Source organism: Trachemys scripta, chromosome 6 (assembly GCF_013100865.1).
Source record: "Trachemys scripta elegans isolate TJP31775 chromosome 6, CAS_Tse_1.0, whole genome shotgun sequence".
NCBI lineage: Eukaryota > Metazoa > Chordata > Testudines > Emydidae > Trachemys > Trachemys scripta.
In genome coordinates, this window is record NC_048303.1 from 55,826,757 (window position 1) to 55,846,858 (window position 20,102).

The 20,102-nt window shown below is 35.3% G+C and overlaps 1 protein-coding gene across 5 annotated transcripts in view; it reads right to left on the minus strand.

The window, feature by feature from the left end:
• FAM172A (family with sequence similarity 172 member A) overlaps window positions 1-20,102 on the minus strand; it is a 343,790-nt gene that overhangs the window by 157,635 nt on the left and 166,053 nt on the right. For all 5 annotated transcript variants that reach the window (XM_034774035.1, XM_034774034.1, XM_034774032.1 and 2 more), the window contains one exon: window positions 10,549-10,767. In XM_034774035.1, coding sequence (XP_034629926.1) covers window positions 10,549-10,767 — 219 coding nt within the window. The remainder of the gene's footprint in view (window positions 1-10,548; window positions 10,768-20,102) is intronic.

Here is a 20,102-nt window from a genome sequence, read left to right on the forward strand (position 1 = left end):
TTCTGTTAGAAACTAGAGCTGCATTAGCTCACCCAGTGGTTTCATTCCCAGCAGTGCCATCTATTGGAAAACTCACTAAAATAATTTAATCTCAGAAAATTCAAATGTTTGTTTTATTATAAAGAAAATATATTTCAGTTTGGATTAATAAAAAGTCTATATTGCAAGAAATGACCAAGGAATATAACCACATAGAAAAAGAGAGAGCGTTAAATGTTAAAATTAAAGTTCTAAAGAAGTATGGTTGCAAGACATTTCTCCAGTTTGGAAAGAGAAGCTGCCACTGATCCCTCCCACTTTAAGGGACATGAAGCATTGTGGATCCAATTCAGATTTTTTTTTTTTTTTTTTAACGAAAGAAAAAACAGGGACACTGAGAATTCTGCAGTGGGAGAGGCCTGGAAAGACACAGTTTGTTTAAACCCTGAATTATTTCATTTTGTTGGATGTCGATATTGCGGCACAGAAAAAATGTAGAATGATTAACTATTCAGGAAGCCACCCGCACTGATTAGGTAATTGCCATAGTGCTGTGTGTTAAATTACACATCTATCCTTTGGTTGTCCAGTTTTGTCCAAGTGATTCAGTGGTGATGACATAGTAATCTATCATACCCACTGGTCCAGAATCCTGTGATATAATTTTAGTCATGATAATGCAGCAGCGTATCAGAAAACTGCCTATACTATTTGAGTTTTAAGAAGACATGGTGGGAGTGAACTGACAAGCATTTCACTGGGGTTATGTTGAATGTAAACTAACTGATCACCATTTCTGTCAGAGGAGCTTCAAAAAACGGTATGATGGGGGCCCATGAAAGTGATACAATCCCTAGCAACAACAATTGAATAGGTAGACATTTTAAATTAAAACAGGAACAAAGAAGCCTTAAGTTTTCCCTTGATAGACTCCAGGCCTCTGTTTAGTGTTCCTTGTATGCTTAACAAGGAATGCAAGCTAAAAAGTGGAGAAAAAGACCTCAGAGCAAATATGAATATCTGCAGCTGGTCTAAAACGCAGTGATATGTCTCTTGAGAGAATAGGTAGATGAGAGCATATCAGCCTTGTGCTCTGCAGACTGCCCTGTCTCCCCATTCATTACCAGATCCAATTTAAATTCCTCATCTTCAAGGCCTCAATGGGCAAGGGCCAGACTACCTTTAAAACTGCTTCTTTCTCCACACAACATGAAGAATACTAAGATCCACAAGACAAAGAAGTTGACGGTACCCAGGCCAAAGCTCTGCCACTGAGGACAAGGTATTTTTGGTGAAGGGTGACCAGCTATGGAATTCACTAAGGCAGGGTCAGAACTGAGTTCATGTCTTTTTTTCCTTTAGAGCTCAATATAACACATAGGTCTTTTACAAAGGCCTTTCTCCTCAACAGAGGCAGTAATAAGCAGACTGACAAGTTAAACTCTTTCTGAAGGAGACCAATGATTTAAAAAAAAAAAAGTTGAATGATGAGAACCTCCAGAGTTAATTAGTAAGGATTACACAATAAAAAAAATTAGAAGGGATATAACCCCCTATGATTCAAGTTATAAGCCAACCTCTAACTGAAATGGTTAGGAAGAATATTTCCCTCTTGGCAAGTGATTCTATAATTGCCCACTTCAGGGTTTCCTGCACTTCCCTCTTATGCATTTGATAATGTCCACTGTTGTATCCTGGTTATTGGACTGGATGGACCACTGGTCTGACCTGTTATGACAATTCCTATGCTCCAAAAGTTGAAATTTGTTTTCAAATGAAATGTGCCTTTTTCAGTTTTGCACTTTGTTCTCTGTGGCACATTTTATGAAAATGGGGGGTGGGGAGGTCGTTGACATCCTGGAATTTACTGTAGCATGTGCACCTGTTCTCAGGAAGCTTGCATTCTTTTCTCACCACTGAACAAATGCTGTCATCCTCCAGATGCCAAGGGCACAACCATGATACCTATTATCCAGCCCCTCTAATTTTTTTTTACACAAATAATATGTGTTTAGAAAGAGTGATTTTTCAGCATCTCTAAGCAATATGGTATATTTGTTTCCTGGAAATCCATTTCTATATCTGAATCCCTTAATTTAAAACAGTTCTTCTGGCATGACAGATGAACAGTACTTACCTCTGGAGACTGACTCCAGTAAATCACAACCCCCAATCAAAGTTTTTCACAGCAGAGTAAATTCAGATTAAAACTGTTTTTCTCATATATTTAGATTATTTCTTGTGATCTAGAACTGCTGAATTTTAAGTGGCAATCGCCAAACATCAGAAGTTCACAACACAGCACTATAAGGCCAAAAGTAATTTTCAATAATGATGACTACTGGGTGGTTTGACTAAAAAAACGTGGTGAAAGTGTGAAGGATTTACAGGTGGCCGTTTAAAATTTTTGGTAATGGGACAGCCCATTTTTCTACAGATCAGTTCAGATTTAACCCTATTTGGAACTAGATTATGCCCTTGGGGACCGGAGGAAGGGGTAACACAGCAGCTGGAGCCTTCAGGACAAATCCTAACCAACAAAATTCCTTGTGAGTGCTCCCAGGTAGAGCACCCCCCCTTATTTGTTGCACCAACCTTGTAAAGCATGTACAGCATACGCTCCTGTGCTCCTTGCTAAACCCATCTGCCTTGTACAGTTCAAAAATCACTGAGCTGACCTTTGCCTCAGACCTCATTATTTTCAAAAGCATCTTGTCCAGAATAGAAAAAGAACAAAAAGACAAATGGCAGGACCCTCCTCTGAGTTACCTGGACAATAAGATTACGACTTTAGTTTTTAATGTGGATGGCCATTAGGTCCCATTTAGGGAGACCATCACTTCTGTCAGAATATAAGGAACACTAACTACCGATAATTCTTCTTTAGCAGTGGATTTTGTATCTGGCTGGGGCTCAGATAATCCACTATAGAGTTTAACAATCCTGCAATCTGAATGTCTGAAAGTTGAGAAGATTTCTCTAGGTCCGGAAGAAGGTATTGGAGCTGCTCCTGCTCCTTGATCTGCTTCCTCCCAGTTGTTGATATAGGCAAATCACAGTCACACTATTCATTTAATCTCTAGCCAGGTATTTTCAAAGTGCCAATCAGCATAGTATCTAGGCTTCTCACAATTTTCCCATCAGGGATGGACAAAGTGGCAGAAAGAAATTCAAACTGCTATGATCTCCAAGTGACCTCTCTTGGATCCATCAATACGCGCCACATGGTGGCCAAAACACACATTCCCCATCTTGTCAGATTTGTGTCTGTTAATGTCCCCATCCCAGAGAGATGTTGAGGAGGAACTGTGGCAAATCTTTTCAACCTGCAGCTTAAGTGAAAAAAGACTTGAAGATGTTGGTTTAATTACAGGTGCACGAGTTCCACTCCTGAGACAACCTATGGCTCAAAAGCCAGAGTAAAGACTAGCTCCAGGAGCCACTTCTATGCAAGCTGTCATTATCCTAGTGCCCGAAGACATGTCCATACAATTGACTGGGATCAATTATATAAATGTGCAGCTTCACTATTTCTGGTTCATACCTATGAATTTAAAATCTTACTTTCAAGTAGATCAGTTCTTTAGAGGGAAAGTAGGAGATATTTTGACCCATCTAACATACGTCCAAAAGCAACTGAAGGCTGCTTACTTCATGGTCCACATCCCTACCTGATTTCACCTAGATTAATCAACTGATAAGTTACAAATAGATAAGAGATCATTTTTCTAGATAGCAGGGGTCAGGACACCATTATCTTGTTGAAGTACAAGGGGCTATGATCCAGACTAACACAAGAACCCTAAATTGTCAGTGACTTCTCAGTGCAAAGAATCCCCATAGGAGCAATTTTAAACTGTTGAAGACTGAACAGAAGAACTGAAGTTTTGGATTCTGCAGGTATTGTCCTGGCTGGAGTTACTGAGCCCCATTAATTGACCAAAGTTTAACTGCTTTGCTACCTTATTTAAAACCATATTTTACAACAACTGTGCACATTGCAAGCACAAGTGGCACAGTACAACACATCACTCATGGTCCCTAGCATAGAGCGATATGTTGGAATGCCTCTGCACCCCAGCCGTCTCCAGCTACCAAAAGACCTTTCAGGACAACAGGCAGCCAGGTACAACTTAGAGGAGGTCTGAGGATGCTTTAATTTACATCAGGATCCAATTTGGCCCTTGAATTGAAGAATTAGGGGTTGTAAAAAGTGCTCTCTTGGATCCTGTGCGGAGTCTAGCTTGGCCTAACCAAAGAATCAGACCCAAAGACAGCCAAGTCACTACTGCAAATATAGACTAGTGTATGACTCAAAGTAAAGTTATAAGGTTACTAACTTCTCATCAGACAAGTTATATTAAGCAGCTCTAGATTGTTATGGCTAACTGGTTCCCAGCTGAGAAAGTCTGAGCAGAAAGTTCAAGTTTATTGTAGGGGTGGATGTTTCCTTGTGACCTCCTACTAAGATCTTTGTTTTGGCCAGATTTTCCAACTCCACAACAATCTGAGAATCAAAATATATAGAAGTATGTGTGTGTTTATGTTTAGGGTGTGGGGAAAGTGAAAAGTTATTATTCTTGTTTTGGATATTAATTGAAAGGATATTACCCTTTTGAGTCTATTGGCTAAATGATAAAGAATACCTGTAGGGAACAATTTGCACTGGCAGAGGGATGGACTAATGACCTAAGAGGCCTTTTCAGTCTGTAACTTCTATGGTTCTATAATCAAAGATCGGCACTATCTGAACGTAAGAAGTTTGAATAATTTTATTCACCTTTGTCTTGAACGAGTGGGTCTGCTTTCTGCTGAGCCAGTTTTCTTTATGACTGGGCTCACTAAGTCCCCAGTTTTATTTAGCCTGAATCTTGAGGGAAAGGAAGGATGACTTGGATGACCTATAAAAGTAGATGATTTTTTAGAACAACAGGAGTACTGTCGAACTCATGGTGGGAGTAGAGATGCAAGCTGATTTTTCCTTTGGAAGCTCATACCGCTTGCCTCATATTTTAGGAGCCTGATCTAACAATACATGGTTTGCCAGTATCATGAAATGAAGTGTTTGATAGCCAGGAAAGCTGGATGGCCCTGATTTATTCCTCTTCTTTGATTAGCTGCACTTGTGAAATGCAGAACAAAAGAGAGGGTACTGCAGAGTAAGGAGTCAGTATCACTCTCCCAGAGATGCAAAAATCTTCCTCCTGTGATAATCTGCTTTTCTGATCTCCCTCTTGCTTAGGGAAAAGAGGACCAATGCAACTATTCTAGATTAGTAGATGCAAGACTAGGAACGAGCCCTTACTATATCAATATTTATTAAAAAGCATAATTTCAATAGATATGGTATGTGCAAAAACATCCAAATTATAAATAATTCTATATTATTAAATGTTTAAAATATACATAATTTGATTACATATTTATTTAATGTATTTATAAACCTGGTATCTACAGAATGAACTGCTATGAACTTTTTCAGTTACACAGAAGTTATTGTAGGAGTCTGAAAGCTATCTGTGTCTGTACACTCACATACATTTTCTCTTCTTTTAAACTCTTAAGGCCAAATGTTCCTAAATGGTGGACCTAAGGACAAAGACACTTCAACAGTTTATAATCAGTTTCTTCCGAATCCTTTCACTGAAGGGCTTTGCTGTCCCACAGAAGTAGCAGAAGGTTCACTGAAGAGGAGGGGAGTATTTGGGCTTTAAAATTTAAATACAGTAACACTAATCTAATTTGTTTTAAAAATACATCCCCCTTCCCCCAAAATCACACACTTTTACATAGAGCAAAAACCACTGAAAATAAGCATTTATAAAAGAGGAATGATGGGGTTTTGGCTAAGACACTGGAGTGGGACTTAGGAGATCTGGGCCCTAGCTCTGCCACAGACTTTTGTGAGATTGGGCAAGTCACTGGACCTCTCAGGAGTTGCTTGCCTGCGCTTGCATGTCACTGTCTCTCTTCTGCTGGGATAAAATTAGTTTTGCACTGAGCATTACATGTTCTCTATTTGTAACTGTTGTGCATTACTGCACTGCAATTATATATCTTTTCCTATAATTTTTAAAGACACCAGGTTTTTGGCTTACTCATCCTGGCAGACAGTGTTTTAGGCCACATAACTGAATGATGTTTCTTGCTTTTTATACCTGGTAAAGGATGGGAGGCAGAGAGATTCAGACCCCATCTAGGAAAGCAGTTAAGCATGTATGCAACTTTAGGCTCATGAATAGTCCTGTGATGAAAGATTCATTATTGACTTTCATAGGTCTATTCATGTGCCTAAAGCTATGCACATAATTATGTGCTTCACCGGATCAGGGCCTTCCTTCCTTCCACAGAGAAGAAATGAATATAGCCAGTAGGGACTGATGAGAGTTTGTCCACAAAAGGGCCCAATTCCTCAGTAAAAGATATTGGCCATTTAAATATCAGTATTCACAAGCACCTATGTCTTTGTGGCTGGTTGGGTGTTGTGCCATTCTTACAGAACAATGAGCAGCAATAGCATGCCCTTTCCTAATTACCTGCAAGGGTTTCCTGCCTGCTGACATTCATTTGTAGTGATTGAAGTGTTTACTTTATATTAATAAAGTTGCTGTCTTTTTACCACTTTTATTCTAAATATTGGTATATATTATTTTATTTGTCCAGGTCCATGGAAAAAATCAGTTTGTTTAAATTTACTAAACCCGTATATTACTTCCTTTGGTATAGTTATGGAATATTTGTCAGTTTAAACTCTTTAAGAAAAGGAGAAAAATACTAAAAAATAAATAAAGAATAAACTATATCAAAGCATCATTTAATTGATGGATCATTAATACAGAATACTATTACAAATTGTAATATTGTTGTGAAAGGTCTGTATGTGCATCATGTATCCTATAATAATGTTTTATGATCCACAGCTGCATATGTACTTATGTCGGGTATGATATTTAGCATGGGCCGACTACTGATTTACATTTATGAGTGTCTTTCAACATAGAACAGACACTTTCAGTGTAGAAATCTGCAGGGAGTGGGAGATGGAGGAAATGATAATGTCACACTTAAGCCTATATCCCATTTGCATAGGTAAAGGCTGTGCTAGGGGCCAGCACATTCTGAGTTTAGCTCAGCAATTAACAAAAGCTGGGGTACTAAGTTTCTGGGGGAAGCATTAGCCAATATGTACAGCAGCAGCCTCTGGTGGCCTAAGAAAAATACTAAGTCTATATGCAGGGGGTGGAAATATGTTTTTTAAAAGTATGTATGTACATATTTAGCTATTTGACTCAATTTTCAATCCAACACATTAAAAAACAGATGCTTTTAAAAAATGATCTGTTGGCAATATGCTTGTTAAAATCTGATCAGTAAGAATATTAAAATTCACTATGCATTAATTAACACATTATATGAAAGTAAAATGTCTTTGTTTCATCATTTTACAAAGTATTATAGTCAATGCTGATCATCAGGGAGTTTTTGCCTTGGGTTTGTGTTGCTGAAAAAGAAACTAAATTTATAGGATTATTACTAAATTGATGACATTTTCTGTCTTCACTCTAGAATTCAGTTGGCAGATGTTTTCAAGAACAAAAAATTCTGTCTTATTACAAAACATATTAAGCAGGTTTTCCTGCCATAATGTCTGACATGATGTTTATTGCCCAGACCAAATCAATCCCCTTAACAAGCTATAATGTATGCCAGCAAGTACATTATTTCATAGTTAAGGAAACTTACAGCATGAAACAATAAGTACTTTGATCTCTCATGCTCTACTCTTAATGTCGTGCACAATCTGTATTCATCTGGTAAGTAAAATATTTTATACTTTGTGATAATCTTAAATGTTTAGGTCTCTGCTTTTACTTATACCCGTGTATCTTGCATATTTGCATTATTTGAAATAAAAATTAGAAAATACTTGAAGGAAATGTTCATTTTAAAAAGTCGTGGGGAAAGAAACTAGCTCAAATAACAAAGTTAATTTTTTTCCAAATCTTAGCAATACTGGTTATGTAAGTTAAATCATCACTCAGACAGCTTTAATTTGTTCAACCAACACTTATTCATCAGGCCACTGTAGGTCTAAGCCAGTGGTTTTCAACCTGTGGTCCACAGGCCCCTGAGGTCCACAAACTATGTCTAAGAGGTCCACGAAAGGTGGTTGTTACCACAGAATAGTAGTTTTCAACTTGTGGTCCACAGTGCATCCCCAGACTGTGCTTAAAATTTCAAAAGGGGTACACACCTCCACTTGAAATTTTTCAGGGGTCCACAAATGAAAAAAGATTGAAAACCACTGGTCTAAGCGACCCAGAGATCATAATTGAGGTTGTCTATTCCCACTAATTAACAGTTCATCAATTTTGCCAATGCATTTGGCAAACAAATTTTCCTTTAACAACAGATATGTGTCTTTTCTTTTTACACCTGTTTGTACTTCAGTAAACTTATTTACCATGGCTAGTGTTAGAAAATCCTGTTTCTTTACTAATCTTGGATCTCCCCTCTCTCTGTGACAGTTTGCCTCTCTCCGTGACAGTTTACCCAATGGCAAAATAGATATAACAATACTTACCTGCCTTACACGGGTGCTATAAGGCTTAATTAAGGTTTGTAAAAATGTTTTGATATGTGCTGTAGAAGTACATCACCACTCTATAGTATTTTAGAGGTCCCCAAATCCCATAGACTAAACGGTGCTCTTTATTGCTAATGATTGTTCAGTTTTTTTCGAGGCTGATAGGCAAGAGAATTGAAATTGTTTGTCTAGGTATGTAACAATCCAGAGGTGCTTTTACCTCATTTCACAAGACTCTGCATTGTTGCCTATTGATGAAAATGTGAAGTAACCTTTCAGATTTCAGAGTCAACAGCATCAGGTGACATTTGCATACTTTTGGTCTATCCTGCTCTCAGTGAATTCAGTAGGCACAGAACTGGGCCCGCAATGTACACTGCACATGAAGACTTGTGCTGTTACTTTCCATTCTTAAAAAAAGGGAATTTCAGTACTCAACTTTGAAATAAGTCTTCATTGGATAAAGAGAACAGTGCAAAAACTTGCATTTTACGTATTCGTAGGGCTTCATGAAACCACTACGTGTGTTCTATCAGGCAAAATAGCCACAAGTAGAAAGATACCATAGATAGGAAAGAAATGTGGAAGGATCACTGCATTAAAAAGTAATCTTAGTCCTAATACTAGCACTGGATTGCTGGAGTAAGGCTTGATAACTGGCCCAACCAGTGTACGCTGCCTTTTTGTGAATAAGGCTGCCTCTCTCAAAGGCTGGGATTGGCTGGTTGGCAGATTGGTACAGTTCATAAAAAGTAGTGCCCTTCTGGTCGCTTTCTACGTACATCTGTAAAGGTTCTTATTGTTTCTACACTCAGGAAAATAGTTTATTTCCTGAAAAGGTATAATTTTTTGTTTGTTAATGCTTCTCCCAAGCCAAGTGTATAAAATTTTTAACTAGGTAGTAAAGCTAAAAATCACTGTTATAGCTGAAGCACAATTAATTAATAAGAACATGTTCAAAATTAAAATGATTCTAACACCTATTTTGTTGGATGTTTCTCTTTTTCACATCAGAATGGCATGCAAATTCTTACTGTTTTAACCATTCTGTGGCATTTCTGACATGTTTTAATGTTGAATAAAAATGCTAACTTTCATAATAAAGGCCTTGAAAATTGCACGACTGTCTAGAATGTATAATGCATAGTATGTATATGAAGAAGAATGTGTCAAAGTGCAAATAATATTGTTTGTGCCCCCTGCAGAATTAGAAATCCTTGGGTAGCACTGTTATAACGATCCCATGCTGCTAGCATTACAAAGTGCAAAGGTTCACTGAGTAAGAAAAGAGCAAGGGACAGAGTTTCCTCATTACACCATTCTTGAACTATTCTAGCTTAAATATTTATTAAGATATTAATAACTCTCTCCCTTTATCTGCCTTCAGAAGCTTAGCGGAAATACAATGGATGGCTGCTCATATGAAAACAATACATTAGAGGGTAAAACTGCTACCACACAAGATGAACACCAGTATTTTGCACAATACATTATTAATTCAGCAGGTAATATATTAAAAATTATTAGGCTATAACTACTGCCTCCCAAGTACAAGACAACAACATAATGCTGTAAATACATGCATGACATGTTGTGTAGCTAATATGTTACCAAAGCTGTATTAGGTGTTTCTTATATATACACATCTACTTATAAAACATTTTACGAAGTCTTCTTTAAATCAGTTTTTGTAACACACAATATGTTCCTTTGGGGTTTATTTGAAGTTCCTCTTTGAAAACAGAAAGCAATATTTGCAGCTCTTCCAAAACTTCCCATTCGATACATGACAAAAAAATAGCAAAACAAGAAAGAGTGACTCATTTTAAATGAATTCTTCAAGACATAAGTGAGTAGTGTGTCTATATATTTAAAGAAAAAAAGCATAGCCATTTTTTAATATAAATATGTATACTAAATATAAAATACTTCAGCACATAATTTAGTATTTAGTAAAGGCAAATTAAACTAAACAAACTTACTCTAATATACAACTGCACAGTTTCTTTTTCTTTTTGCGGGTTCCGATACTTTTCGTAGAAGTCACGTCGCTTCTTTGTTTCTTTTTGGATTTTATCTTTTCTTTCTCTCTTTTCTGCAGGTTCATCTGAGCTATCAGAGGACAGCTGTACTTGGGCTTTTGTCTTTTCCACTTCAATATAGTTCTCATTGGGATTCAGTACTATTACTCCATAGCCTTCCTGTTTCAGAAAAGACAAAATAAAAGAATATTAACAGAAAGATTTAATCCTGGAAATTGCTTTCAATTAATTTTATTGTTCTTAATAAAAATATATGAAAGTGATTTCATATTGGACAAAAGTATATTATTTTATAGTAATATTTTAAGAAACCTATAGGGTTTTATTTCTGTAACTAAGGGGAAATATATTGATATGTGTATCTGTGTGTGGATACATATATCTCTACATCTATATCCACACGACCTGCCTGTTTCACCTTTTAAAAACAATGTTCAAAATGTGTTGGTGTTATTCATAACTACATGTTATTTTATATGATTTTATCGGAAAGCTACTAGAACTAAAAACTATTATAAGAACACTACATAATGACTAACAAAGTTTATGTCCAGCTAATAAAACTTTTACAATAGAATGGATATCTTTCAAATAAAATCTCTGGAAACTATTCAGCACAGCTTAAAATAGTAACAACCTTTTGTCTAGCTGACCACCAGCATACGATGCACAAACTGATAGCGACAGTAACCATGAATCAATATCAACACTGATTCAGCAATACCGCTTACAAGTCAACTCTGTTAGGGTAGAATGACTTTTAAGTACCACTTTAAAACTGCACTATAACTTCTTTGGGATTAAGTTATGTATTGTATTCTGCAAATCCAGAGAAAAACTATGCTGTGTAGGAGATTATGATTTTAAACATCTGTGCTATATTTTTGTGCTTCAAGAAATGGAACTGTTGAAGAATATACAAATTTATGTAAGAGAAATAAATTCTCAGTGAAACAGCTATTTGTTTTTATGTAATTTAAAAATAGGTTTCAAATACTGACAATCAATGAAATATAGTAACATTTCTATGAATTAAGCATTTTAAAAGTGGGTAGGGAAGAGAAAAAGGACAAACAGTTAACAGGATGGGCTCCAATTAAAAATAAAACACTCCTTAATAATAAACAACAACTTTATAATAATAAATAATACATATTTTGTATTAATTAGTTATCAAAACAACATTATTTCTGCCTTTTTAGTTAAACTTTAATTTTACATTCAGACCAAGTGAGAAGATCAAACAAGTCCACATACCTAGTTGACTAAAGTAAACCAAATCTACACCAACAAAAGATACTTTATTTGGTCTTGCTTTATTCTAATCTGTATAGCTATTCAAAAATCTTGTAACGCATTGTAATCACTGTCAGGTAGACAGATTGTCACTTGGTGATTTTCTACAGTTGGACACACTCGACTAGTTATTAAAATCACATTTGAAGGAAGTTCCTACCCCTCTTCCTTGTGCCTGTACAACTTTTCACGCCCTTCTCAAATTTCTGCTATAACTTCTCCTCCCACCAAAACTAAGTTAAAGGACACTGCTGCACTCTGCTAAACAGGGTGAAATAGAGGCATTCAGTACACTGTCTCTGGTGTAAGGAACATAGTCAAAAAAGGTCACCATAGGCCAAAGAGAAAATTGCCTCCTCACTAGATTCTGTACCATGAGTAAGTGGTCTCCTGTCATGTTTCTTCCCTGCCCTCTCTTCTGAGTGAATTGAACTTAAAAAAAAAAAAAAAAACAAAAAAAAAAACCTGCAGAAAAATCAACAAAAACCAAACCACCATGAAGATTTGAAATGCAGCTATCTCATAACTGGATATTATAATAATTAATACATTACATTATTATTAATATTATAACTAGGAAGAAAGAATACTGTACTATTATTAAATATGTTTTTCAACTTTTAAAAATGAATTTAAGTTTATAAATCTAAAATAAACCCATCACCAAACAGAGTAGTGCTTTAGTAAACCTATGTAAAAATATTAGTGAATTAGGAGAGTTATATGAAAGTACACTTTTTGTGCTATGCTAAATGGTAGGAAGAAATGATGAAGTTTTCAAAACAAACTACATGAAGTACTTTGGTGATTGTAGCCTGCAGTGTAGAATGCTTTAGTTTGTTGTCCATTTTCTTGATCTGTTCATTTTGAGTGCAGACATTCTGTGTATTGATTCTTTTTGCTTTCTATACAAAGCCAAATGCAAAATTCATGTATTCATTGTGGTTTTATAACTGTTACTGAAATTTGAAACTCTACATCCACTAAAAACTGGCCACAAAACAGACACATAAATCTTCAAAGAAGCAGAATTTGTCTAAGTTATTGATTATGTAACTGAAAATTACATGAGTCATTTGTCCAATTTTATGAGGACACAATGTCAATTTTTCACAGAGACATCAACAGATGAAAAATGATTCAATTTTTAAATTCACTACTACATAAATCAATTAAAGGATTTTTTATCAATTAGATTTTAAATAGCATAACATGTCTCCCTGAACATTTTTAATTTTTTTTGTACTTTTTCAAACCGCCTTTTCCTTAGAGCAACACTACAATAATTAAGTCTTAGCATAATCTGCCAAACAAGTCTCAAAACTTACTGTTATAAAGATTCTATTTTAATATTGTTTTGTTTATCAGAAGTTATGTTTTCATTCCACATTTTCTATTTTTCTTTCACAACTTGGGCTGAAGTGATTATAAGACAAACAATGGTATCAACAAGAGAATTTGAGCTAACATACTATACTCACTCATATGAAATAATATGGATATACAATGTAGCATCTATAACTGCACCAGAATTTAACCTCTATCAGGCTGTACTACACTGTACAAACCTATTTCATCAAAAATGAATACTCATCTTTAGGTAAAAGGCCTCCCTCATGCTGCTGACCTATGAAAACAATGTGTTTCTTAGGATCCATCAACATCTGGAAAAATTATATAAGTAGTAGCACACATTTGCAGTATCAAACTTCATAAATATATGCACTTATTAAAATTTAAAACAAAAAAGTGCAACCAGAAAATTTTAAGTAGAGACAAAGAGCTAAATGCTCCACTGACTTGTAAATATCCATAGAGTTACACATGTTGACGTCAATGCAAAATTGAACAGACAGAAGTTCGTGTAGTTTGAAAAACTGAAAATATTCTTTATCAACTACTAATAATACACAGCAGAGTTTATCACAAATCATTAATATGCCTGTTTAACAAAGATGAACAATTACTATTTAAAATTATATTCTATAAAAAGCCTGTTCAGAAGTGTAACCAGCATTTACTGTAATATCAATAGAGAGGCAAACACTAATCTCGCTTTCAGCCTAGATGCATATGTAGTGTTATTAAAATATTGGACATGATGAAGTCTTTCATTAAATAAATACATGTTTCTAGGAGAATTTCTTAAGGCTGTGTTCATTTGTAAAAAGTTAGATGTGTCATTCATGTGTATAACGTCGAAGTAGCTTTTTTCTATATATCTGCTGTATACAAATGGAGAAACTGCTCTGTTGTTGAAAAGTTATTTTTGACTACAAAGTTATACTTTGTAAACTGCTATATTTTAAGCATTTGTAATTAGACTGGTCTAATTTTTTTCTGTCTCAAAACAGAATAATCCCCACAGTTCTTCAACTGATTGTTACAAACCAATCCTAATGTACTTCCATATCTCTGAGAGAAGAAATATATGTGTTGCAGTTAATTAACTCCAAGTTTGTTTACATAGTACATCTGTGACTAGATGTGATAATCAAGACAGATATTGATAAAAGTAAACTTCATCCTTTAGTTCAATGGATGTAATTGTAGTTTCTCTAAAGTAGGTAGGTTTAAATTTCCAGCATATTAATAGGTATTTCCCCAAACACTATTGCTTCAGAAAGGTAAGTTAAGAACTCATAGTCCATACAACTAACTGCTCCCTGAAGTTTAAGAATTGTAAAAGAGCACTGCATGCAAGCTCTAGTTTCGAGTCTATAAATACAGTTACAAATATATAATAGCTCACTTATCATTTATCCAACAGATGATTGCTAATGGGAACGCAGACAGGTGTTGGAAAGCACAAAAATCATAAATAAGAAAGCTTGGCAATGAAAGTCATATAGATTCAGAAGTGCACTAGTCACTAAAATACAGCACTATGAAATGGGATGATACTTTTGTCCTTTATTGGAACTTTACACAAGATGTTTGAAATTGAAGTTATATCCAAGTTAATTTACCCTGTTAGTCAGCAATAGTAAGGTCAAAGGCAATCTAAAATATTTGAGGTAAATTCTGAATCTTTTCAAATCTCTTGTGGCTGGCTAAATGAATAATGAGCTGAAAGCATTCAGCCCTGCATATTAATCCACCAAAATGGAATGCCATATGTGACCAGAGAGGTCAGGGGCTAGAGTGGAATCCCTTGACCTATGTAACTATCTTTTCGGCCTGTAAGTAAGGATCTATAAGAGATCATTTTCCTAAGCTTTATCAATCTGATTTTTCAAGTTCAGAATTCTATTTAGACTATTTGCAACAAGATCAGAGCTAATCCTCAAGGGAAATGCAACTCAAAGTGCTTAGGTCTGTAAACTAAATCTGCCCATGGTTAAAATGGACATAGCAATGTCCATTCATCTTTTTGAAAGATGTATGTTCTGTTTATTTCCCATCTTTTTCATGAGAAGGGTACATATATGTCATTGTTACAACATCCTAGGTGCAACAGTGGGATGAGGTCATGACAACCAATCAGAAGTCACTAGTGAAGCGTTAAAGTAAACATAGCTGTTGGAGATGCAGCTCAGCTTGAAAAATGCCCCCTCCATTATTTGAGTAATTTTCTCAAGACGTGACCTGAGACTGAAACGCCTGAAATGTCAGTTGACTCCGTTTTGTGTTTCCACCCAATGTGCATTTTGGCAACTGCACCCTGCTAACACTTTGTAATATTTTCATTCCAGCTACACCTCAACTCTTAGCTCCCTGGATTCCAGTGCTGTGTCCAAGTGTCTAAAAATGCTGTGTTACTGCCAAACATACATTGTCCCAGTAAGTTCCCAACTTAAAATACCTCATCAAGTTAGGCAGGAAAAGAAAACATGCCACAAAAAGTTTTTAGAGGACCACCTGTTGTCTATTATTTTTACATAGCACTTACTCATAAATCATAACACAGGGTAATTAATCAAGCTGTCAAAGAGAAGGTCAAAGGTTATGTGGGGGAGTCAGAAGGTCATGAATGGGCTGATAGAGGTCAGGGTCACACCGCATTCCTCATTATCAAGTTGGGATGAGAGACGGCCCAAGCAAACAAAAGTGAAAGCAGATGGAGAAGTGAGTGGATAAAAAAAAGAAAATTTCACAAACAAAAAGAAAAGTGAAAGAAGAATGTCAGCTGCCTTCAAATAAAGAGGAGAATAGAACAGAAATACACTGAGATGTTCTCAAAAGGTCTCAGACAACATAAAGAAACTACAGTTTGATTATTTAAATACACTTAATATTACTTTCTCTGATCGATCTTCTTGCACGTACTAAGCAATATTACTTGGTTCTGTAATATTTGGTTTGGCTCTGTTACACATCTTGCTTGAAGTTAGCATTTACAAGGTGAATTAGACAAAACAATTATCTGATGAAGGTTGATTCATGTATAAAATTACTTCTAAATGCTAGTTTTCTTCTTTCAAAATGCTTATGGATACAACCAATTAATGTTCAATAAAAAGTTATAACTTGTTTGAAAGATATGTTACAACTTTACTTTTCATACACACAAAATACAAAAACAAAACATCATAAAAGTCCCTTTGGATGACACAACAGTTATAAAATATTCTATCATTACACTGACCTGAATTAGATGCAGAATACTGTGCAAAATTAGCTGTCACCCTTTCCTCAAAATCTTTGTTAATCTCATTTTGAATGTTTGCAGCTTTATCAACACATGCATCAATGTCAGCTCCTTGGTTACTGAACCGCTGTACTTGGAAGAAGATATAATTAAAATGTTTTGGCACAGAAAAGGTGAAATTGTATCTTCCCCTGTTCCCTGAGGAGTCTGTAAAACATGTAGGCTATATTGACAAACACATACCCTTGTCTAGAGCCCTGTCATCCCAGGTCACCCAACTGCTATTTACTTCAAAACATTCAGTTTACACTTACCCATAGTCACCTGCTGTGTTACTAACTTTTAATGGATATTAGAGCTATAAAACAATAAACCTTACATTTCGTTTTCTGACTACTGCCTTCTAATTCTTCATTGCATTTGGTCCATACCTACTTGCATCAAGAATTGTATTCATCTTATTTTACCATACACTACCTTTATGTTAGTAAATATACATTATTCAGTTAACGTGTTTTGCTTTGTTATTTGCTAACCTGGTGTTAATGCAACTATATGAAACAAATTAATAATATCACAATGTTCAAGATTAAAAACCAGGTACTTATTGTATTTTGAGTCTACTTTTGAGAAGTTTTATACCTCTCGTTCTCAGAACACACATGACTTATAAGGTAGGTAACTCTAGAAGCAATATTTTGTAGTTTGCTTCTATCCATAATCAGTGTCTCAAATGCCTCTATTTGTAAGCGTTGTAACCCTAACTTTTGTATGATGTGCACTCCAGAACCCAAAATTGGACATACCAAGGCCTTTTCTTTATATTTTGAGCATTTTATTTTTCTGAATGCCCACAAACTTCATGGAGATCTACTGTATGCACTATTCCTAATATGAAGTTTCAGTGCCTTTTCAATCATTGCCTCATTTTATCACATTTTAGAGTATACAATTAATTTCCAATGGAAAGTAAAACACCTGAGAAATTTCCAAATTTCTACAACACATGCTTAACTCAATATGAATTAATCTAAAATAATTATTTCCTTGATCAAACACTGCTTCTTATAGAACTGTCCTCAGTCACATCAGCACCCCCTAATTGCGAAATTTGGACTCTGTGGAAGAGCTCTATGGAAGCTGAGTGGGACAGAATTCAGCCCAACAACACGGAGATAGGTTGTAATGCTGCAACACAAACCTTCCACACTCACTATTTCAGGCTGGAATAGTGCCTGCTTCCCCCTGCAGTTCTCTGAATTCATGTAGTTACTCCCTTGGCCAGGCCCCTACAGCCCTCTCCATGCCATCTTATTTGGATCTGGTGTATGTTCCCTCTGTGCGGGAGCCCATATTTCACAGGCCTTATGCCCTCCTCCATGCAACTATTTCCCTTTCTCCTTTCAATAAAGTGGAGTGCAAGATCTTATATAAGACCTCTGTGTAGCTGTGAATTTACCGTGAGAGAACTACCTCCATCAAGATTGTAATGGAAAGGGTACTTAGCACTTTACATTTTCAAAGCAATATATAACAAACAGAACAGTAAGTAAATAATCCGCACAAGATGCAGATGAGTATTGAGTATTATTAGATCTATTTTACAGACAGGGAAACTAAACCAGGGAGGTTAAGTGACTTTCTGAAAGTTACACAGAAAGTAGTAGCCGAGCTGAGATTAAAATGCAAGAGTTTCTGGATCCTTCCTAACTACCTAAGGTATTTCAAAAGTGCGCATCACTTTACAATCTGAGTTCTCATGTCCAAATTCAGTTTATCAAAAATTCTGCCTCCTTCACCAGAATATCAGAGCATGTCTTTCTGACTTCCTGCTGCATACATACTACTATTACACAAGCTATATATACACATATATATATATATATAGCTATTACAGTTTTAATATTCTGTTTTTTGAAAAACAGTGGTGGAGCACAAGAAGCTATAATTAGATTTATCCTAGTAAGATATACCTCATTTCCTCCACTACTGTAATAGTGTAAAACATTTTCTAAAGCCAGCTTTTTTGTGAACTGTTCAACAAATCTTTTTGGTGGGTTTAGAGGTAAGTCTGGCTTTATAACATATTTCGCTTGTAGAAGGGTAATCTGAGTTAGCAGGTCCTCCTGGTTCACCTTTTATCTGCATTAAACCATTACAGAATAAGATTAAGCACCAATCTTAGAAGGTCTAAGATTGTTTTTTGTTTGGTAGTTTAAAGGGAAAGCATTTCATGCACAATGTTTTCGGCAAAATCTTGCAGATACCCAGACCTTGAAAGATAACTCACATTTATTGGTAAGCTTTGTTTATGAGTACAATCTAAAGCTCTTCTATCACAATGAAAGAAAAATCAATTGTTTTAGTAGGTGTATGTATTTGGCCATTTCCATATGGGGAAAAAAATCACTTGGAATCTAAGAGTAAAGTGTCTGGCTCACACCTACCTCTCATAAACAGGTGCAATTCAGTACATCTATGCTCTTTCCTTCCCACAGTGACCTATGTCAAAGACCTTCTTATACTTCTGCTAAATAATTTAATTACTTATGAGTTATGGTTTCTTTGTAACCTTTTAAATGACTAACTCATTAAAATGCAAAATTATGCAAAACATGATGTCACTGGGTCAAACAGCTGTGTTGGTAAAATTATGGCTGTGAAAGTCCCTAAGAACATGAAAATATTAATAATTTATATTGCTCATTAGATGGCAAAAAACTCTTTAAACAGATTTAGAAACGGATTAATTTTATAATCACAAAATGCTACGCTACCTCATGGTAACAAATCTTTCTACCATCTGTGACCTTTTGGTATACATAAAATATAGTAAAAATATTTCAGGTACTAAGTTTCATTTTAAATTAAACATACTGATGAAAAATGCCTTGTGAAACTTACATATTGGAAGTATTGTACTACCGTTAAAACACTCCTTGTTTAGGAATTTATGATCACTTAACTTTTCTTAATACACAAAATACTGCAAAACAGACAAGGTATAAAAGCCAACAAATCTGCAACAAATACTTAGCAAATTAATATCATGTGAAGGCTGGTCTTATGATGCTTAAAAGGATAGCACTCTTCAAGCCCAAAAGTTTTTTAGAATCTGCAGAGAGACTGACAAGTACTGATGAAACTATGTAAACAACATACTATAACATCCAAAGTTCAAAATGTCTCATGTCAATGTTACACAGTAGAATCCTAGTGCTAAAATCAAAGGATAGTGAAACCTTCGCTCCTGGGATCCTGTATTGACTGTTTTTTAGACACAGTTATTTCAAGTTTCAATAAACAACTGCTATGTTTGAAATCCACGATAAAGATGCTAGTTACAGGTTTCTCTCAGTCCTATTATTTACCATTTTATGCATATGTTCACCCAATATCAACAAGCAATAGTTGCCCTTCTGTGTGCAACTAATATATAGTAACTCTCTTTGGTAATAACCTAATGCTGGCAAAAATAAAACATTATAATGAATGAACTACCTTGGTATTTATCTTTTAAAAATAATATCATAAGTTAATAATTTAAAAATATATATATTTCTTTTAAAATTGCTTATACAATTATTAAAATGGAAAAATGCAGTGA